At 43.1% G+C, this 24,070-nt stretch overlaps 1 protein-coding gene across 4 annotated transcripts in view; it reads right to left on the bottom strand.

The window, feature by feature from the left end:
* The window catches only part of LOC110524253 (transcription initiation factor TFIID subunit 4), a 31,961-nt gene extending 8,420 nt beyond the window's left edge, over positions 1 to 23,541 (bottom strand). The window contains exons 1-14 of one of the 4 annotated variants that reach the window (XM_090233309.1): positions 22,291 to 23,541; positions 21,844 to 22,013; positions 21,209 to 21,298; positions 17,489 to 17,683; positions 17,074 to 17,196; positions 16,722 to 16,811; positions 16,269 to 16,445; positions 15,737 to 15,812; positions 15,295 to 15,406; positions 13,847 to 14,016; positions 13,468 to 13,598; positions 11,627 to 11,761; positions 11,195 to 11,320; positions 4,461 to 4,517 (exon numbers count right to left, since the gene is read on the bottom strand). In XM_090233309.1, the coding sequence (XP_090089435.1) occupies positions 4,461 to 4,517; positions 11,195 to 11,320; positions 11,627 to 11,761; positions 13,468 to 13,598; positions 13,847 to 14,016; positions 15,295 to 15,406; positions 15,737 to 15,812; positions 16,269 to 16,445; positions 16,722 to 16,811; positions 17,074 to 17,196; positions 17,489 to 17,683; positions 21,209 to 21,298; positions 21,844 to 22,013; positions 22,291 to 23,503 (2,865 nt within the window). In that variant the 5' untranslated portion in view covers positions 23,504 to 23,541. The remainder of the gene's footprint in view (positions 1 to 4,460; positions 4,518 to 11,194; positions 11,321 to 11,626; positions 11,762 to 13,467; positions 13,599 to 13,846; positions 14,017 to 15,294; positions 15,407 to 15,736; positions 15,813 to 16,268; positions 16,446 to 16,721; positions 16,812 to 17,073; positions 17,197 to 17,488; positions 17,684 to 21,208; positions 21,299 to 21,843; positions 22,014 to 22,290) is intronic. The other 3 variants (XM_090233316.1, XM_036979133.2, XM_036979138.2) reach the window with 3 other exon arrangements.
* Positions 23,542 to 24,070: the final 529 nt, after the last annotated feature.

Raw genomic sequence — 24,070 nt, 5'->3', positions numbered from 1 at the left:
GCTTGCAAGCATTCCCCTTTTTCCTCCAAACATAACAATGGTCATTATGGCCAAACACTTCTATTTTTGTTTAATCAGACCAGAGAACATTTCTCCAAAAAGTACAATCTTTGTCCCCATGTGCAGTTGCAAACCGTAGTCTGGCTTTTTTATGGCGGTTTTGGAGTAGTGGCTTCTTCCTTGCTGAGCGGCCTTTCAGGTCATGTCGATATAGGACTGTTTAACTGTGGATATAGATACTTTTCTACCCGTTTCCTCCAGCATCTTCACAAGGTCTTTTGCTGTTGCTGATTTGCACTTTTCGCACCAAAGTACGTTCATCTCTAGGAGACAGAACGCGTATCCTTCCTGAGCGGTATGATGGCTGCGTGGTCCCATGGTGTTTATACATGCATACTATTGTTTGTACAGATGAACGTGGTACCTTCAGGAGTTTGGAAATTGCTCCCAAGGATGAACCAGACTTGTGGAGGTCTATTATTTTTTTTCTGAGGTCCTGGCTGATTTCTTTTGATTTTCCCATGATGTCAAGAAAAGAGGCACTAAGTTTGAAGGTAGGCCTTGAAATACATCCACAGGTACACCTCCAATTGACTCAAATGTCAATTAGCCTATCAGAAGCTTCTAAAGCCATGATGACATTTTCTGTTATTTTCCAAGCTGTTTAAAGGCACAGTCAACTTAGTATATGTAAACTTTTGACCCACTGGAATTGTGATAGTGAATTATAACTGAAATAATCTCTGTCAACAATTGTTGGAAAAATGACTTGTGTCATGCACAAAGTAGATGTCCTAACCGACTTGCCAAAACTATAGTTTTTAACAAGAAATGTGTGGAGTGGTTGAAAAACGAGTTTTAATGACTCCAACCTAAGTGTATGTAAACTTCCAACTTCAACTGTATGTCACAGATTGATTTGACAGAGTCCACCTGGTGTCTCAGGTCTGAGTCAGTCCCTGATTAGGAGAGAATGAAAACCAGTTTTCTATTCTTGACATAGATAATTCATTTGATGATACAGCAGTAGCAATACAAGGATATAACATCTATAGAAGAGACAGAAATGCTTATGGGGAGGTGTTGCTGTATATATATATATATATATATTCAGAGCCATATCCCTGTAATGCTTAGAAAATACATGTCAAGTGTTATTGAAGTGTTGTGGTTGCAGATTCACTTGGCACATCTAAAGCCTTTTCTTTTGGGGTGTTGCTATAGGCCACCAAGTGCTAACAGTCAGAATCTAAATAATGTGTGTGAAATGCTTGATAGCATACGTGATGTAAACAGAGAGGTCTATTTTCTTGGGGACTTGAACCGGTTTTCATCAAGCGGTCTGCTCAAAAGGAAGCTTCTCACTGTAACCAGTGCCTGTTATCTGGTTCAGGTTATTAATCAACCTACCAGAGTGTTTACAAACACTACAGGAACAAGACCATCCACATGTATTGATCACATTTTTACTAATACTGTAGACTTTGTTCTAAAGCTGTATTCGTACCCATTGGATGCAGTGATAACAATATACAGTAGTGGCTATATCCAGGAAAGCCAAAGTTCCAACAGCTGGGCCTAAAAAGGTGTACAATAGATTTTGCTGTGACTCCTAAAAAATATTTGTTGGTCTGATGTGATTAATAAGGAGCATCCAGACGCTGCACTTCATGAAATTGCTTCTTCCAATTCTTAATAAACAAGCACCTGTTAAACTTCTTATGGCTGCAGGGGCAGTATTGAGTAGCTTGGATGAAAGGTGCCCAGAGTAAACGGCCTGCTCCTCAGTCACAGTTGCTAATATATGCATATTATTATTAGTATTGGATAGAAGTTTCTAAAATTGTTTGAATGATGTCTGTGAGTATAACATAACTCATATGGCAGGCAAAAACCTGAGAAGAAATCCAAACAGGAAGTGGGAAATCTGAGGTTGGTCAATTTTCAACCAAGCCCCTATTGAATATATTGATATTGGTTATGTTGCACTTCCTAAGGCTTCCACTAGATGTCAACCGTCTTTAGAAACTTGAATGAGGCTTCTACTGTGAAGTGGAGCCGGATGGGAGCTGTTTGAGTCAGTGGTCTGGCAGAGAGCCAGGTCCTGGTCACGCGCATTTCACATGATAGCGACCTGCGTTCCATGGCTTTTCTACAGACATAGGAATTCTCCGGTTGGAACGTTATTGAAGATTTATGATAACAACATCCTAAAGATTGATTCTATACTTAGTTTGACAAGTTTCTTCAACCTGTAATATAACTTAATATAATAATTAATATAAGTTATAATATAATACGTTTTCGTCCGACGTTTGGCTGGACCTGCACAAGCGTTTGGATTTGTGTACTAAACGCGCTAACAAAAGTAGCTACTTGGACATAAATAATGGATATTATCAAACAAAACATACATGTATTGTGTAACATTAAGTCCTATGAGTGTCATCTGATGAAGATCATCAAAGGCTAGTGTTTCATTTTCTCTATTTGTGCTTTTTGTGACTCCTCTCTTTGGCTGGAAAAATGGCTGAATCTTTGTGAGTTGGTGGTGACCTAACAATAGTTTGTGGTGCTTTTGCTGTAAAGCCTATTTGAAATTGGACACTGTGGTGGGATTAACAACAAGATCACCTTTAAAACGGTATAAGATACATGTATGTTTGAGGAATTTTAATTATGAGATTTCTATTGTTTTGAATTTGGCGCCCTGCACTTTCACTGGCTGTTGTCATATCGATCCCGTTAATGGGATTGCAGCCCTAAGAAGTTATTAAAAAACTGACTGTTAGAACTGTTAAGGCTCCATGGATTGATGCAGAATTGAAAAACTGTATGGTTGAGAGAGATGGGGAAACATGTAAAGTGTTGTGTACCGCAGGGCAGCTCTCTAGGCCCTCTTTTCTATTTTTACCAATAACCTGCCACTGGCATAAAAAAAGCATGTGTGTCCATGTATGCTGATGATTCAACCATATACGCATCAGCAACCACAGCTAATGAAGTCACTGAAACCCTTAACAAAGAGTTACAGTCTGTTTTGGAATGGGTGGCCAGTAATAAACTGGTCCTGAACATCTCTAAAATTAAGAACATAGTATTTGGTACAAATCATTCCCTAAGCTCTAGCCCTCAGTTGAATCTGGTAATGAATGGTGTGGCTGTTGAACAAGTTGAGGAGACTAAATTACTTTCTGTTACTTTAGATTGTAAACTGTCATGGTCAAAACATATAGATGCAATGGTTGTAAAGATGGGGAGAGGTCTGGCCGTAATAAAGAGATGCTCTGCTTTTTTGACACCACTACAAGAAGCAAGTTCTGCAGGCTCTAGTTTTGTCTACTCTTGATTATTGTCCAGTCGTGTGGTCCAGTGTGGCAAGGAAAGACCTAGTTAAGCTGCAGCTGGCCCAGAACAGAGCGGCACGTTTTGCTCTTAATTGTAATCAGAGGGCTGATATAAATACTATGCATTGCTGGTCTCTTTTGGCAAAGAATTGAGGAGAGACTGACGGCGTCACTTCTTTTTTTATAAGGAACACTAATGTGTTGAAAATCCCAAATTGTTTGCATAGTCTACTTACACACAGCTCTGACACACACACACTTATCCCACCAGACATGCCACCAGCAGTCTTTTCACAGTCCCCAAATCCAGAACAAATTCAAGAAAGCGTACAGTCTTATATAGACCCCTAACTGCATGGAACTTCCTTCCATCTCATATTGCTCAAATAAACAGATAAAGCAACACAACGCCTCTCCCCTATTTGACCTAGATAGTTTGTGTGTATGCATTGATATGTAGGCTGTGTGTGCCTTTAAAAATAATGTAGGTAGTTCTGTCTTTGAGCTGTTCTTGTCTAATGATGTTCTGTATTGTGTTTCATGTTTCGTGTGGACCCCAGGAAGAGTAGCTGCTGCTTTTGCAACAGCTAATTGGGATCCTAATAAAATACCAAACATCAAACCAGGTGTGGCCAACCCTCCTCCTGGGGAGCAACTTGGCTTTACATGCCTTTGTTCAAGCCCATCACTAACAAAAATGATCAAGCTAAACAAAAGACTGATTAGGTGACTTCTACGGTACTACAGCAACATGTCCTGACTTGGGCTCCCCTTTCCTGATTTTTATGGATGATGCCCCAAGGCACAGAGCCCCCTCTGGGTCGATGTGGCGAAACACTGTCCAAACAGAGTGTGCCCCAAGGCAGAGCTATAATATGGGGAGAGCTAGCCTCAAATATGGGCATGGTTGGGGTGGGGGGGTCTATATGGATTATATAGAAAATGTTTGTATTTTGGTGGAAGGTTTTTGGATGCCAGTCTGTAGCTGTCTGACAATGGACTATATATATATAAAATGTGTGTATTTTGGGATATTGTACATCGATAATGATACTGAGTGTCAACTGCTTTGATGTGTTGGTATGTGGATGGAAACAAAAATGAAGCACTAACCTCTTTAGCTTTCGCCTTCAACCGAGCTTGCTCTGGGTCCTCCTGCCTGGCGCGACTCTATATTTGAGAGAAACACGGGTTAGAAGGAGAGACAGAGGGGGAGAGGGAGAGAGAGAGAGAGAGACAGGGGAGGTGGATACCTTGTCATGAGAGGAAGAGCTTCAAGTTCCTCGGTGTCCGCATTACTAAGGACCTATAAAATGGTCCAAATACAACAAAGACAGTTGTGAAGAGGGCACGACAACCCCTCTTCCCCCTGAAAAAAAACCGTACGGCACAGGACCTCACTGGGGCAGAGCTCCCGGCCATCCAAATCCTCTATACCAGGCGGTGTCAGAAGAAGGCAGAAAATTGTCAAAGACTCAAGCCACCCAAGTCAGAGACTTTTCTCTCTGGTACCGCACGGCAAGCGGTACCGGAGAGCCAAGTCTGGGACCAAAAGGCTACTGAACAGCTTTTACCCCCAAGCCATAAGACTGCTGAAGAGTTAATCAAATTGCTACTCTGACTATATGCATTGACCCCCCCTTTTTAACTTGCACAGGCTCTTGCACAGGCTCTATGCACACTCACACATACTACAACACACACGCATATTGACGCCAAACACAGAGTGCTGCTATTCTGTATATTATCTATTCTGATTGCCGAGTCACTTTTACCACTACCTAGATGTACATATCTCAATTACCTCGTACCCCTGCACATTGACTCGGTCCCAGTACTCCTTGTATATAGCTTGGTTATTGCTATATTGTGTTACTATTTTTATCTAGCACATTTTTCTCACTTTTAAATGTTTTACTTTTTAACCCTGCATTCTTGGTTAGGGCTCGTAAGCAAAGCATTGCACTGTAAAGTCTACACCTGTTGTATTCGGCGCATGTGTCAAATAAGATTAGAATCTATTTTTTTAGCTTGTAGGGCTGGGCCCAATAACTATATAACTGCGTAACCAATGGTTATGGACGAAGACCGACAAGAAGATACAATATTGTCTTTAGGAACCAACAGCTGACCTAAGACAGGACGGCCACGGGCATTATTTGCGGTTGAGTCCGTTTCTGCGGTAACATTAACAGCGTGAAGAAACGTTGTTGCGCCTTGCTGAAACAAGCAAATTAGTCTCCGGTTCTCGGCCAGTGGTTCAAACCTCTCCTCGGGGACCCCCAGCCGTTCCATGCATTTGATCTATTACAGAGCCGGCACACCTGATTCAACTTGTCAACTAAAATCACCAAGCCCTTGACTAGTTGAATCAGGTGAGCTAGTTCAGAGCAACAACAAACAATTGTGAAACGTCTGGGGGGGTCCACGAGGAGAGGTTTGAGAACCACTGGCCCGAGGCAACACCCCCACAATGCAGAAGCAGCACACGTAGAAATAGAATTGGACTGGTAAACTCATGGGTACACTCGTAATAGATGCGGTAAAGAGGTCAATGGAAATGACATGGAAATGCGTGGGGGAAAGATCATGAATATCATTGCCCCCCCTGCAAAATGTTCCTACATTTAGGCTATTGTTCATACAGTTGAATACGGAAGTTTACATACACTTAGGTTGGAGTCATTAAAACTTGTTTTTCAACCACTCCACAAATTTCTTGTTAACAAACTATAGTTTTGGCAAGTCGGTTAGGTCATCTACTTTGTGCATGACACAAGTAACACAAGTAACAATTGTTGACAGATTATTTCACTTATATTTCACTATATCACAATTCCAATGGGTCAAAAGTTTACATAAACTAAGTTGAATGTGCCTTTAAACAGCTTGGAAAATTCCAGAAAACGATGTCATGGCTTTAGAAGCTTCTAATTGACATCATTTGAGTCAATTGGAGGTATTTCAAGGCCTACTTTCAAACTCAGTGCCTCTTTGCTTGACATCATCATTGGAAAATAAAAATAAATCAGCCAAGACCTCAGAAGAAAAATTGTTGACCTCCACAAGTCTGGTTCATCCTTGGGAGCAATTTCCAAATGCCTGAAGGTACCACATTCATCTGTACAAACAATAGTACGCAAGTACAAACGCCATGGGACCACGCAGCACTCATACCGCTCAGGAAATAAAAACGCGTTCTGTCTCCTAGAGATGAATGTACTTTGGTGAAAAGTGCAAATCAATTCCAGAACAACAGCAAAGGACCTTGTGAAGATGCTGGAAGAAACAGGTACAAAAGTATCTATATCCACAGTTAAACCAGGCCTATATCGACATAACCTGAAAGGCCGCTCAGCAAGGAAGAAGCCACTGCTCCAAAACCGCCATAAAAAAAGCCAGACTACGGTTTGCAACTGCACATGGGGACAAAGATCGCACTTTTTGGAGAAATGTCCTCTGGTCTGGTGAAACAAAAATAAAACTGTTTGGCCATAATGACCATCGTTATGTTGGGAGGAAAAGGGGGAGGCTTGCAAGCCGAAAAACACCATTCCAACCTTGAAGCACGGGGGTGGCAGCATCATGTTGTTGGGGTGCTTTGCTACAGGAGGGACTGGTGCACTTCACAAAATAGATGGCATCATGAGGCAAGAAAATTATGTGAATATATTGAAGCAACATCTCAAGACGTCAGTCAGGAAGTTAAAGCTTAGTCGCAAATGGGTCTTGCAAATGGACAATGATCCCAAGCATACTTTCAAAGTTGTGGCAAAATGGCTTAAGGACAACCAAGTCAAGGTATTGGAGTGGCCATCACAAAACTGACTCAGTTACACCAGCTCTGTCAGGAGGAATGGGCCAAAATTCACCCAACTTACTGTGGGAAGCTTGTGGAAGGCTACCCTAAACGTTTGATCCAAGTTAAACAATTTAAAGGCAATGCTTTCAAATACTAATTGAGTGGATGTAAACTTCTGACCCACTGGGAATGTGATGAAAGAAATAAAAGCTGAAATAAATCACTCTACTATTATTCTGACATTTCGCATTCTTAAAATAAAGTGGTGATCCTAATTGACCTAAGGCAATTAATTTTTATTTGGATTAAATGTCAGGAATTGTGAAAAACTGAGTTTAAATGTATTTGGCTAAGGTGTATGTTAACTTCCGACTTGCATTTCACACTGTTGAGTTCGGAGTAGAAAATGCTTGTATGGATGTCAACCCCAATATATGTTCATGCCATAGTCACCAATCAACAGTTAACAACGACTGACTACAAGCACCAATTTCTGTGTGCTAGCTATGCATACAGAAATGGCTTATAAGATCGGGAGTTAGCATTTAGCAGTCACTTCTTCTAAACTTGGAAAGGTACAACTTCAGCGGCAGGAAAATAATCGGGGGGCGCAAAATAATTATAATAAAATTGTACTCTGCAAATTGAACACAACTAAGCCCAAAAAGAGATTGTATCTGAAAATAATAATTTCATACCTTGATGATTACATTGACACGCGATCACATCTTTTTTGTGTGTGTGTGTGTGGCAATACTTGGGAACAGATTTCCTAAATAAAAACACATTTTTTGCTTTTTTTTTACCAAAAGTCTATTGCTATTTGAACGGTTATTAATGAGACCGCGTCATTTAGCTAACCAATTACCGTCATCCAAAATTCCATTACAGCCGCAGATCATAGCACCAATGTGGGCTGTAGAACACTGTTATAGTATATTACAGTTATTGTTCTGAACTACTGATAAAGATTATGCATCTGGTGTGGGAAGAGAAGTATTGGTTTTTCACTTTTAGTCAATTATATACTGAACAAAAATATTTTAAAAACGCAATGTTGGTCCCATGTTTCAATAGCTGAAATAAAATTGAAATTGGGTGCACAAATTTCTTTACATCCCTGTTAATGCGCATTTCCAAGATAATCCATCCACTTTACAGGTGTGACACAGAACCTGATTAAACAGCATGATCAATGTCTCAAGTTGAGGGAGCGTGCAATTGGCATTCTGACTACAGGAATGTCCACCAGATGCTGTTGGCAGAGAATTGAATGTTCATTTCTCTACTATAAGCCGCCTCCAACATAATTGTATTAATTTTGGCAGTACGTCCAACCAGCCTCACAATCGCAGACCACGTTTTTATTTTCCCCTGCGGGATCGTCTGAGACCATTTATCTGGATAGCGGATGAAACTGTGGGTTTGCACAACCGAATAGTTTCTGCACAAACCATCCCAGGGAAGCTCATCTGCGTGTTCATCGTCCTCACCAGGGTCTTGACCTTACTGCAGATGGGCGTTGTAACCGACTTCAATGGGTAAATTCCCACCGTCGATGGCCACTTGCACTTTGGAGAAGTGTGCTCGTAACAGATGAATCCAGGTTTCAACTGTACCGGGTAGATGGCAAGCAGCGTGTACGGCATCATGTGGGCGAGCGGTCTGCTGATGTCAAAGTTGTGAACAGAAAGCTCCATGTTGGTGGTGGCGTTATGGTATGGGCAGGCATAAGCTACAGACAACAAACACAATTGCATTTTACCGCTGGCAATTTGAATGCACAGAGATACCGTGGCGAGATCCTGAGGCCCGTTGTCGTGCCAATCATCCGCCGCCATCACACGTTTTCAGCGTGATAATGTACGACCCCACATGTCATAAGGATCTGTACACAATTCCTGGAAGCTGAAGGTGTCCCAGTTCTTCCATGGCCTGCGTTACTCACCAGCAGAGTATGTGAGTGGAGTTGAGCGGTCGGAAATCCCGCTCACCGCTCATGGAGCGGTGCTTGTGCACCTCTCCGGAGCTCTGCGTCCTTTCCAAGTGCTCTGCTAAAAACCGCTACCTGCTCACATGAAAAAAAAAAAAAAAAAAAACGCAGCTCCAAATTCACTCCATTCATCAAAATCACAATTTCACCAACATCCATCTATTTTTGGACCTACCATTTGGTTTGAAGCGTTGAAACCAAACCATATGATTTGAATGAAAAGTATTTGAATAAAACATGAGATGTAAGAAGTGCTCGTCATTTCAAATAGGCTACATGTCGTATTAAAACAGCATATAAACACTCTAAATAGGGGTCAAGAGCGTACAAAGAAATACATTGTGAAGCATTTGCGAGTGCAACACACTCGGAGACATTAAGTCGGAGACATTAAGCGCTCCGCATTTAAACATCTAATTGAAATCAAATCATTATTAGTCTATAAATTGCACATATAGGCTGTGATTTACTTAGAATTAAATACAAATTAAACACAAAAAAAGCCTTATTAGGCTCAGTCTACAGTGCCTTTGAATTCATTTCTAGAAAGACGAGTTTGGCCAGAGTCTGTGGCTTCAGGCTCATGTGATTGTTCCTAGAGAGCAGGTCAGCAGCGGAGAATATCCTCTCTGCTCTTGCAGAGCCACTGGGGACACTAAACAACCCTTTTGGCCACTCTTGACAGGCATGCAGAGTTGTAAGCATAAAAGGTTTTTAAGCAAAATAACCCAATGAAAACAGAAAGCTCATTGAAAGTTGGAATATGCCAGGTCTATTGGGCCAAAATCAATTGTATAGATAATAGAAATTAAAAAATAAAAGGAAACTTAAGTGATCAGATTTTTTGTTTATAAATACTTTGCTACAATCACAATTAGCTACACACCTCGTTCCTTTCTTTTAGCATATGCGTCTTTTCAGATTCCACAATATGATTCTTTAGTTATGGACCTTACATCATTGCACTCACTATACTACTCTTAGTCCTCATCTTTGTAAGTGACCTTGATTTGGCACTTGTGCATTTGATCAGTTTCTTTACGAAAATATTTAGCAAACTCTCCATGAGAGTAGCCATAGCAGCACACAAGTAGTCGACAGATTAGCCTACACATGAGTGCTGGGCCTGGCATGCCCTGAACTCGTGAAGTGAGCGCTACTGGCAAGAAGGCAGCTGATGCTCCAGCCTTCGGGAATCTCGCTCCGCGCTCCAGTCAAATTGGGCGCGCTCTGCTCCTCGCGCCGCTCACCAGACGTCACCCACTGAGCATGTTTGGGATGCTCTGGGTCGACGTGTACGACAGCCTGTTCCAGTTCCCGAACAATATCCCGCAGATTCACACAGCCACAAGAGTAGGACAACAATCCACAGGCCACAATCAACAGCCAGGTCAACTCTATGCGAAAGGAGATGTGTCGCGCTGCATGATGCAAATGGTCATCACACCAGATCCTGACTGGTTTTCTGATCCACACCCCTACATTTCTTTAAGGTATCTGTATTCCTAGTCATTACGAAATCCATAGATTAGGACCTAATTCGTTAATTTAAATTGGCTGATTTCCTTGTATGAACTGTAACTCAGTAAAATCTTTAAAATTGTTGCGTTTATATTTTTGTCCAGTGTATGTGTTGTCTAATGTCAATTACAAGCAGGGCAATGCATAGTAACTAGGCCGACTCCCACATGACAGTGTTAATGTGGTTGGTGAGATCCCATCTACAGAGCACCACAGAGCTAATTATCTCCTGGATGACATCTCTATCCCACATTAAGTTAATTAGTGTGTGTGTGTACACTCCTGTGGAGGTCTAATGATGTCTGTAGAGGGAGTTGTGGTTTCTGTTCAAACTCCACTAATTACCTCCGTTTTCATGTGTCACATCGTTCCCATGGGGTGGACACGCGTGCGCACACGCACCGACAAACACACTGCAACTATTAACAGGCCACTCCTCTCCTGGAGTTAAACAAATTATGGCCGGTGATGCGGTAATGTGGGAGTAGCACAGTCCCGGTGGGCATGTAGTCCGGTGGTGCGTGTCGCTACCTTGGCAGCCTTGAGTAGGACCTCCCTCTCCTGCTCGTCCTTCCTCTGTTTCTCCATCCTGTCCAGCTGCTCAAAGAAGCGGAGCTGGGCCCTGACGTCTGTCGACGGCTCATACCACTCCTCATCCTGCATAGAGAGGGAAGGGGCAGGAGAAAGGGAGAGTGAAAAAAATACAATAAAAAGGGACACGTAGGATGCTATTGTTCATGTACTGTTCATGATGCTGTTCATGTACTGTTCATGTACAGTCTGCCTCAGTTTGTATGATGGCAATTTGCATATACTCCAGTTTGTTATGAAGAGTGATCAGATGAATTGCAAAGTCCCTCTTTGCCATGCAAATGAACTGAATCCCCAAAAAACATTTCCATTGCATTTCAGCCCTGCCACAAAAGGACCAGCTGACATCATGTCAGTGATTCTGTCGTTTACACAGGTGTGAGTGTTGATGAGGACAAGGCTGGAGATCACTCTGTCAATGCTGATTGAGTTCGAATAACAGACTGGAAGCTTCAAAAGGAGGGTGGTGCTTGGAATCATTGTTCTTCCTCTGTCAACCATGGTTACCTGCAAGGAAACACGTACCATCATCATTGCTTTGCACAAAAAGGGCTTCACAGGCAAGGATATTGCTGTCAGTAAGATTGCACCTAAATCAATCATTTATCGGATCATCAAGAACTTCAAGGAGAGCGGTTTAATTGTTGTGAAGAAGGCTTCAGGGCGCCCAAGAAAGTCCAGCAAACCAGGACCGTCTCCTAAAGTTGATTTAGCTGCGGGATCGGAGCACCACCAGTACAGAGCTTGCTCAGAAATGGCAGCAGGCAAGTGTGAGTGCATCTGCACGCACAGTGAGGCAAAGACTTTTGGAGGATGGCCTGGTGTCAAGAAGGGCAGCAAAGAAGCCACTTCTCTCCAGGAAAAACATCAGGGACAGACTGATATTCTGCAAAAGGTACAGGAATTGGACTGCTGAGGACTGTGGTAAAGTCATTTTCTCTGATGAATCCCCTTTCCGATTGTTTGGGGCATCCGGAAAAAAGCTTGTCCGGAGAAGACAAGGTGAGCGCTATCATCAGTCAGTCCTGTGTCATGCCAACAGTAAAGCATCCTGAAACCATTCATGTGTGGGGTTGCTTCTCAGCCAAGGGAGTGGGCTCACTCACAATTTTACCTAAAAACACAGCCATGAATAAAGAATGGTACCAATACATCCTCAGAGAGCAACTTCTCCCAACCATCCAGGAACAGTTTGGTGACAAACAATGCATTTTCTAGCATGATGGAGCACCTTGCCATAAGGCAAAAGTGATAACTAAGTGACTTGGGGAACAAAACATCGATATTTTGGGTCCATGGCCAGGAAACTCCCCAGACCTTAATCCTATTCAGAACTTGTGGTCAATCCTCAAGAGGCGGGTGGACAAACAAAACCCCTCAAATTCTGACAAACTCCAAGCATTGATTATGTAAGAATGGGCTGCCATCAGTGTGTGGCCCAGAAGTTCATTGACTGCATGCCAGGTCGGATTGCAGAGGTCTTGAAAAAGAAGGGTCAACACTGCAAATATTGACTCTGCATCAACTTCATGTAAGTGTCAATAAAAGCCTTTGACACTTATGAAATGCTTGTAATTATACTTCAGTATTCCATAGTTAACATCCGACAAAAGTATCTAAAGACACTGAAGCAGCAAACTTTGTGGAAATTAATATTTGTGTCATTCAAAACTTTTGTCCACGACTGTACTGTTCTTGATGTTGTTGATGTAGTTTGTGTACTGTTCGTGTAGTTTGTGTACCGTTCATGTAGTTTGTGTACTGTTCATGCTGTTGTTCATGTAGTTTGTGTACTGTTCATGAAGTTGTTCATTTGGTTTGTCCCCTGTTCATGTATTGTTCATGTACTGTTCATGTAGTTTGTGTACTGTTCATGTACTGTTCATGTAGTTTGTGTATTGTTCATGTACTGTTCATGTAGTTTGTGTACTGTTCATGTACTGTTCATGTAGTTTGTGTACTGTTCATGTACTGTTCATGTAGTTTGTGTATTGTTCATGTACTGTTCATGTAGTTTGTGTACTGTTCATGTAGTTTGTGTACTGTTCATGTACTGTTCATGTAGTTTGTGTATTGTTCATGCTGTTGTTGATGTAGTTTGTATACTGTTCATGATGTTGGTCATGTGTTATTTTTGTGTTATTCATGTACTGTTGCGCTTGTACTGTTCACCTGCTTCTGTTCATGATAACCTTGACTCTTCCTGTTCTTACCTTGCCCCCGTCAGTGCGGTGCTGGGCGATAGTTGACACTTTCTCTAGCACGGATCTCAGCCTGGCCTGGGTGGCATGGGAGATGTAGTTCACTGCCTCAGCTGGGACCTCTGTCACCCCAAACCTCTTGGCTTTAGCAGAAGAAAGAGAGCGAAAGGCATTAGCAGCCAATCAGTGCCGTTATCTCTGGTAGGATGGCAAGGTGTGGTCAGTCATTTATTGACGATCGACAGACATCAGGGCCCAGCTCCACTTCTTTCAAAGGCGTATTTCTGACACTAGTCATTTCCCTTCATATCCAATATATAAGTAAGTGAACAAGTGCACACTTCGGGGTTTTATAGCTGGTTCAGGAGGAAGGACAGGTTATTGCACATACCGGTCTCCATGATGCGTCTGTGCAACAGGCCTGGCGGGAGGAAGGCCTCGTCCCTACAGGAGCGGATCTTGGTGCCCACCAGCTCAGAGTTGGTGGCCATGATGCGGGCGTTCTCCTCGTTCAGGTTCACCCCCGCCATGGACGCCACGTCGTTGATGTCATCATCATCTCTAAAGAGATGCAGTATACACAGATCAGTGGGGCGCTCCAGAAAGCAAGTTCATTAAGTTGGCCAGCTAACTTTGTTAATCAGTCAGTTTAGGTCTTGATTTTCTGGTTCATTCAAGAAAGCTACACATGAATATACATTTGGTGGTTGCCTAGACAATTACACCATGTGGATTTCATGTCAATTTCTCAAAAGAACATGAAGTAATTTACACACAGATCAAGGACAGGAGTTGGTGTTTAAGTGTGTTTCTCAACCCCACCATTGTGTCAAAACGTGTGAAATGCTGCCATCCTGTGGTGGATCTGTTTCTGTGCGTCATGGAAAACTATCACAGTAAAACGAAGCCAAACAGTGCCAGGAGCCTCAAACACTGTAGGTTTACATGGGGTCAGATACCCAAAGTAGCTAGGTTTCCATCCAAAGGGTAAGAGATTTTTTATGTGAATATTTTAAAATCTGCATAAAAACTATGCACATTTCCCCACAAGAGATGTTTCCATCAAATTGACTTGTTGCAGATAAAAGGCTGTGAGTGATGACATTTACACATAGAAATACCTTCTGTGGTTTAATTCCCCATGTACCAAATACAAGTTAAGTGTTTCCATCACATTTTCAAATCCCACAAAAAATGTTGCGTTATATAGCGAGTGTGCCCACTCTGGTATTGCCAACAGGCCTAGTGGCTAGTTGGGTCAGAAACCTAAAGGTTGTTGGTTCGAATCCCCGAGCTGACATGGTAAAAATCGGTCATTCTGCCCGAGCAAGCAAGTTAACCCACTGTTCCCCAAGGGCACCAAAGACATGGATGTCAATTAAGCCAACCCCCCCCCCCCCCCCCCCCCCCCCCCCCGCAATTCTCTGATTCGGAGGGGTTGGGTTAAATGCGGAAGAGACATTTCAGTTGAATGCATTCAGTTGTACCTTTCCAGATACAGTGCGGGTATAGCCGACATACATGAGATAGATTATGTGTATGTGTATATTATTATGCGTGACTCCAAGTTTACTTCGATATGATGGTTATTAGATCAATATTTGTGCATAAAAGCATTTCCACCGACATTTCTCGTTTAAAACATTTTACAGACACAAAAAGATCCCACCTTGTCTAGCGTATTTTGTATTGTCGACATTTGTAAAATTTGTTGTTAAACGTTGTTTCCGTCAGGCCTGTCACTAAACGTTTTTATTTACTTTACCTGCATAAAAAGGTTGGATGGAAACCTGGTTACAGAGAGTATAGTTTCCCCCTGCCAACCTGGATATTCTGTACCTGAACGTCCCGCCTCCAGGCTCATTCAGCTTCTTCTGATTGGCAGAGGCCTGGGCACCAATGCCCACAGGAGATCTGCCTGCAATAATAGTGAGTCCTCTTGCAACTGTGCCTGACAAAGAAACAAAACATATCATTACAAAGCTGTTCAATAGCATGGTGAGAAAATGGGCCTCGGTGCATTGCTCTTAACAAGGGGTTTTCAAATCCAGTCCTGGGGCCTCCCCTGCTGGTCCATTTCTGTTATAGCTCAACACTTTTAACACCCGAGACACTTAATAATCATCCAGGCCTTGAATAATTGAACGATGTGGGTAAAACAAGTGTCCACTGGGGATAACCTCTTCCCTTCAACAATAGCACAGGTCGAGAGCGCCGCGATCGCCTATTGAGGTTGTCCGTTGTCTGCATGGAGAGAGAGAGCGCTGTGCGGTGCCAGTACCTTGTGGCCGGATGGTCTGAGGGATGACCATCGGCATGCGAGTCTGGACCCCCTGAACCCCTGGTCTTCTCACACCCTGGAAGAGAGGAGCCATTAGAACATGAACAGTATCCCTGCACATTGGACATTTGGTACTGGCACTGTCCCTGTATATAGCTTGCTCCCTTATTTATTGTGTTTTTAAAAATTATTTTTATTATTTTTATTATTAGTTATACTACTTTGATATTGAATACTGCACTGTTGGGTAGAGCTAGCAAGTTAAGCATTTCACTGTACTTGTGCATGTGACACATAAAACCTGGAACAGAAAACAGAACTCACAATAGTTTGAGCCAAGTGGTGCATAACAGACAGAACTCAACCAACTGAATAGAACAGACCACAACACTGAATGGTTGTGTGTATTATAGAGAGACAACCTAGAACGGCCTCAAAAGGAATTCTGCCTGGCCTACTATGGAAAGAAGAACCCTTAAAAACGGCAGCGCATCTTTCCAGTCTCCAGTGTCTAAGTTCCGGAGGGTCGTACCAGAGAAGTGGTGGGTGTCCTGACAATGCCTGTGGCGGGGCTGACGGTGGTGGGGAGCCGGGCCCTGATAGCGCTGGTGGTAGTAGTGGAGGCAGCGGCCAGGGCAGAAGCGTTGGTGGAGGCCAACAGAGTCTGCTGGTTGTTGAGCAGGGACAGCCGCAGGGCAGGAAGGCTTTTCTGAACGGAAGGAAACAAATACGGATTACGTGGTAATGTCGTCAACAATTTACTATGTTAGGGTAACAATTTACTATGTCAGGGTAACAATTTACTATGTCAGGGTAACAATTTACTATGTTAGGGTAACAATTTACGTGAATTTTCTCTTATACCTGGGTAGTAACACTAATTACACTAGTAAGATTGTAGTAACATGTTACATGGTACTTTAGTAATTGCATAGCAATGAGCTCAGAAAAAGGTCCGGCTGACGGTTAAGGGTAACAAACAAACCTTGAGGAAGGGGATGAGGTACGGCTGGGGAGAGGACTTCAGCTCAGCCTGCAGACGTGTGGTGAACTCCTCAGGCTCGATTTTAGCATCCTGATCAAAGAAAGAATACATTAAGTGTGAAAATCAGACAATAAATAAATAAATAAAATAAAATAAAAAGGAAATGTCATAATTCCCACGCTGACAATTGAACCAGATAACAAAATGTGAAAAGCCATCACTCCTTATAATAACTGTCACATATAAGCCACTCGTTGATCATTTGTAAGGCGCGAGTTAACGACAAACGCCACAAGGACGTCATCTACTCATCATATTCTTAACCTAGTGTTCTATAGGAGTCTTGACTCACCAGAAGATCCTGCACCAGGCCCTTGACGTTCTTGGATGTGTCTGGAGATGGGGAGTTGTGGGACGCCAGCTTGATCAGGGTGGACAGGAAGTTCTTGCACTTCTTCACATTTTCTTGCATTTCCTGCAAGAGAGGAGAATGGGTCATTGAGTAGGATTAGACTTTCTATGAAAATGATCTTGCACAAACTTTGCTTCTCATGTCACCACCACTTCTGGTATTAGAAAACATTACTAAATCAACTCAAAACATTATTTTAAAGGGGCATTTAAAATAGCAAAACACTTTACAGTAAATAACACCCCCCAGTGGGAAACTGGCCAATAAAAAAAAAATGTCAATCAACTCACCACATGGTAAACCACACACTGTTTGGGTCTAGCAAAGTGTCAGTAAAGTAACACAATTGACAAACCTGGGAGACTGGTGCAGTTACCATTGTAGGGGTTGTGGAGGCACTGGCTGATGCTGCAGTGTTAAGGGTTATAGAGGGCCGTACAGCACCAGGCTTGGCCAGGGCTTGGCCCCCTGTGATCACTGTCTGGGCTTTCTGAGGGGTGGTCATCTTCACCGACACAGACGCACCTGCAGGAGCCACGGTTATCGCCTTCTGGAGAGAATGGCAACAGGCATATATATGACTAGAACTTTATACAGTCGTGGAAACAACGGTTAACACGACGCACATAGTTCAGCTGAGAGAGTAAACAACCACTTACCACAACATAACACAGTGCCTACAGGAAGTATTCAGACGCCTTCACCTTTTCCACATTTTGTTACGTTACAGCCTTATTCTAAACTTGATTACATCTTTTTTTCAAAATCTACACACAATACCCCATAATGACAAAGCAAGAACAGGTTTTTAGAAATGTTTACGAATTTATAAAAAAATTAAAGAACTGAAATATCACATTTACATAATTATTCAGACCCTTTACTCAGTACTTTGTTGAAGCACCTTTGGCAGCGACAGCGACAACGACAACAGCCTCGAGTCTTCTTGGGTACGACGCTACAAGCTTGGCATACCTGTATTTGGGGAATTTCTCCCATTCTTCTCTGCAGACTAGAGATCGACCGATTAATCGGCATGGTCGATTAATTAGGGCCGATTTCAAGTTGTTTTTTTGTGTTTTTTTTACACCTTTATTTAACTAGGCAAGTCAGTTAAGAACGCATTTTTATTTTCAATTACGGCCTAGGAACGGTGGGTTAACTGCCTCGTTCAGGGGCAGGACGACAGATTTTTACCTTGTCAGCTCGGGGGACTCAATCTTGCAACCTTACAGTTAACTAGTCTAATGCTCAAACCACCTGATTCTCATTGCACTCCACGAGGAGCCTGCCTGTTGCGCGAATGCAGTAAGCCAAGGTAAGTTGCTAGCTAGCATTAAACTTACCTTAAAAAAACAATCAATCATAATTACTAGTTAACAACACATGGTTGATAATATTACTAGTTTATCTAGCGTGTCCTGCGTTGCTTATAATCGATGCAGTGCTTATCGTTGCTCCAATGTGTACCTAACCATAAACATCAATGCCTTTCTTAAAATCAATTCACAGAAGTATATATTTTTAAACCTGCATATTTAGCTAAAAGAAATCCAGGTTAGCAGGCAATATTAACCAGGTGAAATTGTGTCACTTCTCTTGCGTTCTTTGCACGCAGAGTCAGGGTATATGCAACAGTTTAGGCTGCCTAATTTGCCAGTATTTTACTTAATTATGTCATAACATTGAAGGTTGTGCAATGTAACAGGAATATTTAGACTAATGGATGCCACCCCTTAGATAAAATACGGAACGGTTCCGTATTTCACTGAAAGAATAAACGTCTTGTTCTCGAGATGATAGTTTCCGGATTTGACCATATTAATTACCTAAGGCTCGTATTTCTGTGTGTTATTATGTTATAACTAAGTCTATGATTTGATAGAGCAGTCTGACTGATCGGTGGTAGGCAGCAGCAGGCACGTAAGCATTCATTCAAACAGCACTTTTGTGCGTTTTGCCAGCAGCTCTTCGTTGTGCGTCAAGCATTGCCCTGTTTATGACTTCAAGCCTATCAACTCCCGAGATTAGGCTGGTGTAACCGATGTGAAATGGCTAGCTAGTTAGCGGGGTGCGTGCTAATAGCGTTTCAAACGTCACTCGCTCTGAGACTTGGAGTGGTTGTTCCCCTTGCTCTGCATGGGTAACGCTGCTTCGGGGGTGGCTGTTATCGTTGTGTTCCTGGTTCGAGCGAGGAGAAGGATGGAAGCTATACTGTTACACTGGCAATACCAAAGTGCCTATAAGAACATCCAATAGTCAAAGGTTAATGAAATACAAATGGTATAGAGAGAAATAGTCCTATAATTCCTATAATAACTACAACCTAAAACTTCTTACCTGGGAATATTGAAGACTCATGTTAAAAGGAACCACCAGCTTTCATATGTTCTCATGTTCTGAGCAAGGAACTTAAGTTAGCTTTCTTACATGGCACATATTGCACTTTTACTTTCTTCTCCAAACACTGTTTTTGCATTATTTAAACCAAATTGAACATGTTTCCTTATTTATTTGAGGCTAAATTGATTTTATTGATGTATCATATTAAGTTAAAATAAGTGTTCATTCAGTATTGTTGCAATTGTCATTATTAAAAATAAATGTTTTAAAAATCGTCCGAATTAGTCGGTATCAGCTTTTTTTGGGACCTCCAATAATCTGTATCGGCGTTGAAAAATAATAATCAGTCGACCTCTACTGCAGACCCTCTCAAGCGCTGTCAGGTTGGATGGGGAGTGTCGCTGCACAGCTATTTTCAGGTCTCTTCAGAGATGTTCGATCAGGTTCAAGTCCAGGCTCTGGCTGGGCCACTCAAGGACAGTCAGAGACTTGTCCCGAAGCTACTCCTGCTTTGTCTTGGCTGTGTGCTTAGGGTCGTTGTCCTGTTGGAAGGTAAACCTTCACCCAAGCCTGAGGTCCTGAGCAGGTTTTAATCAAGGATCTCTCTGTACTTTGCTTCGTTCATCTTTGCTTCATTCATCTTTGCTTCAATCCTGACTAATTTCCCAGTCCCAACTGCTGAAAAACACCCCCCACAGCATGATGCTGCCACCACCATGCTTCCCTGTAGGGATGGTGCCAATCTTGGTTTCATCAGAGAATCATGTTTCTAATGGTCTGATAGTCTTTAGGTGCCTTTTGACAAACTCCCAAGCGGGCTGTCATGTGCCTTTTACTGAGGAGTGGCTTCTGTCTGGCCGCTCTACCATAAAGGCCTGATTGGTGGAGTGCTGCAGTGATGGTTGTCCTTCTGGAAGGTTGTCCCATCTCCACAGAGGAACTATAGAGCTCTGTCAGAGTGACCATCGGGTTCTTGGTCACCTCCCTGACCAAGGCCCTTCTCCCCCGATTGATCAGTGTGTCTGGGAGGCCAGCTCTTGGAAGAGTATTGGTGGTTCCAAACTTCTTCCATTTAAGAATGATGGAGGCCACTGTGATCATGGGGACCTTCAATGCTGCAGACAGTTTTTGGTACCATTCCCCAGATCTGCGCCTCGGCACAATCCTGTCTCGGAGCTCTACGGACAATTCATTCGACCTCATGGCTTGGTTTTTGCTCTGACATGCACTGTCAACTATGGGACCTTATATATATATATTATATATATATTTTCAAATCATGTCCAATCAATTGAATTTAACACAGGTGGACTCCAATCAAGTTGTAGAAACAGCTCAAGGATGATCAATGGAAACAGGATGCACCTGACCTCAATTTCGAGTCTCACAGCAAAAAGTCTGAATATTTTATTTATTTTAATAAATGTGCAAAAATGTCTAAAAACCTATTTTTGCTTTGTCATTATGGGGTATTGTGTGTAGATTGCTGAGAAAAATTTTACATTGAGGCTGTAACGTATCAAAATGTAGAACAATGTCAAGAGGTCTGAATACTTTCCGAAGGCACTGTAAGTCAAACTAAAACCACAACAAAAATAAAAACAGGGCTGGAATATGTGAAATGTATTTAATACAAATTCATTTTAAATCTACTGAGAGGCTCTAGAAGCTAACTATAATTAGGTGTGTGTTTTTTCTGACAGAGGGCTGCATGGAGACAGTAAGTACACACCTGTATAGCAGAGCTGGTGGGAGAGGGGGACTGCAACATTCTGGCCTGGACAGGGGAGGCCAGACGAACAGCCTGGGTTGTACAAGGGGCCTGCAGAGAACAGGGGGAGCAAGGGGTCAGAGGTGCACTGGACATTAGTACCGGTATACATGGTCAACTTATGACTTACTTGAAAGTGAAACCCACACTGGCACAACTTGAGAGGGAAATTAAAAGGGTGAAGAGGAAGAAAAAGCAGGACATCCCTACAACGTAAGGGCAGACCTTCGGTTATGCCCAGTGGCAGAGTATACCGCTCACGAATGGGACTCTACAGCCACAGCAGATAACCATGACTGGACCCGAACGAGAATCTATGTTCTCCGTGAGACTGATGTTAACCATGACCATGACCATGAGCAGTCATATACTACATCATCCCCAATAATATTCCTGACATGGGCAGCATCGATCTTATGCAAAAGCCACATGATCTTTTTTTTGTCAGGAGGACTAGGTCTATACTTGGGCCACTAAAGAGGATTGGACACTACATGGCAGACAGACGTCGTTCAGATCGACAAACACGTTTGATGTGACATAATACAGTTCAGTCCCCCTCTAGATAACTTCAGCCTGATTCCCCCCATCCATACCTGGCTGGGAGTACTGACTCTGATGGTGGTCCCAGCGGTAGGTGTAGCAGGCCGGGGACAGATGTTAGAGACAGCAGCCTGGCCTTGTTGGGTCTTAGCCTGAGCCTGGGCTAGAACCTGCTGAGGAACCATTACCAGCTGGCCTGTGTCTGTACGCACCAGCACCATACCTGGGGGAGAAACAGTCAGGTCAAAAATCTTTCTCTATTTGCCATTTTCAATGGTTTACTGTTTTTTTTTTGGGGGGGGGGGGGGGGGGGGGGGGCTAGGCATTGGGTTAATAAATGCATTAATGAATAGCACAGACTAGGTTATTGACTATATGAATGTTTAATTGATTGACTAATGGGTCAACACATTGAAAGGTGCACATTTCTGTTCAGAATGGAGCTTGGGGAGCCAGAACCTAGGTTTTAGAATCAGGATGACGTCAGTAGGGTTCCTTACCGGGAGGTATGGTAAATCCAGGGGGTAACTGAATGGTGGTCTGCTGTGGTGGTCTGACGACCATCTGTGGTGCCACAGTCCTCGTGGGACTCGCTACCAGCCCAGGTCTCTGCTGCTGCACGGAGGTGGCCATCACAGGAGCACCGGGGGGCCTCACGATGGTCACCGTGGGCTGACCAACTCCGTTAACCGTTGGTTTCACACCGGCTGCGAGAGTGGGACTCGCCACACTCTGTGCCTGGCTTATGGGTGAGTTCACAGCAACAGGAGAGGGAGACCCTCCGAGAATGATTGATTGGCCAGCAGAGACTGGCTGGTTGGGTGCCACCATTGTAGTGTTAATAAGAGTGTTATTGCGGTTCATGACCTGAGAGGTGGTGGCCCCCGGAGAACCTGCACCCTGTGTGACCACTGCAGAAACCTTAGGGTCTATTACTCCATTCTGTGAGGCACTGGCCATGGGGTTGGGATGCCTTTGCAATGCAACAGTGGGAGTAACAAATGCCACAGCAGATTGAGATACAGGATAGTTTGGTAGAGAAGGAGGCTGTGAAGCCATAGACACAATGATATTTGAGTTGCCCGCACTGGCAGTACTTATAACAGTGTTGCCGCCTAACCCGATTTGGGGAGAAGCAGCTGGCGAGTTGACCAACTTCACAGCTCCGGGGCTACCGTTAAAACTCTGTAATCCAGGTGAAGGAGTCCTGATAGCCGTTGTTGTTGTGAGGTTTGAGTTCGGAGCAGTCACCGCCGATGTTTCAGCTGGACCCAAAACAGTCCCTCTGTTGTAGCTAGTCGTCTGAGCAGGCAAAGTTACCGATCCTGGTGGTGCGGGGGAAATTATGAGAGATGCGGCTCCATGTGTTTGTAAATTGGTACCAGCGTTTATAATGCCCCCAGCAGTGATGGAAGAGGTAGAAGCGGTGATACTCTTATTCGAAATCGCCTGATTCGCGCAGAGTTCCGCGTTTAACACCGCTTTTGGGTGTCCTTGTTGTGGCGGCTCCAGAGACCCCACTTGATCACGCACTTTCCCTGAGAACTGGCTGACAGTACCCGTAGATCCTTCTCGCTTGATATCGGAAAATGTGGCGGGCGAAGTCTTTTGGCTGACAAGTTGCGATTCCAAAGAGCCAACTAAGTCACTTACTGCTTTTTCGTCTACCTCATTGAAGAGCATGTCCTCCAGTGGGTCGGAGGCTCCCGCCATCTTTGATGATAGACCGTTGTGCAAATCGTATTGTAGAATGTACGCATGCGCGTGGGCTTCGAATGTAGAAATATAATTTCAAGAAAGGACCACTGTTCTACTATAATGCAGATTTGCGCTGATTGTACCTCAAAGTTTCTCATTCCACAATATACCCTACAGTAGTGCTTCAAGACAAGTATAATAAAGAAGGAAACAAATAGGCCTACTAATGTATAAATCAAAGCTATATACTGCTTATATTTAGTAAACCCATAAGCTATATACTGCTGCTATTTATTAATAAACCCATTCCAGAAGTGTTAGAGTGTGGAAGTTTGTTTTGCATGCCCCGGTTCCCCGTTTGAGTGGAGATTTCGCTTAAGCACCAATCGAATGGTCTAAAATCCAAACTCCTCATATACGGGCACCGAGCCATGCAAAACGAACTCCACCATTGGTTCCAGACGACGTCGAAAACGCGCGAGATGTTGATTTCCCGTCAGCACCAAATTTAGAAAAACGATATTACCATTTTCCATGTAGCAGGATGCTGGCGTCACGATCGCGGATTCTCCTTTTCAAAAT

The sequence above is a fragment of the Oncorhynchus mykiss genome, chromosome 1 (assembly GCF_057628025.1).
Source record: "Oncorhynchus mykiss isolate SJ-2025 chromosome 1, ASM5762802v1, whole genome shotgun sequence".
In the NCBI taxonomy this organism is placed as follows: domain Eukaryota; kingdom Metazoa; phylum Chordata; class Actinopteri; order Salmoniformes; family Salmonidae; genus Oncorhynchus; species Oncorhynchus mykiss.
Note: the sequence above shows the minus strand (reverse complement) of the source record. Positions and strands in the feature narration are given on the sequence as shown.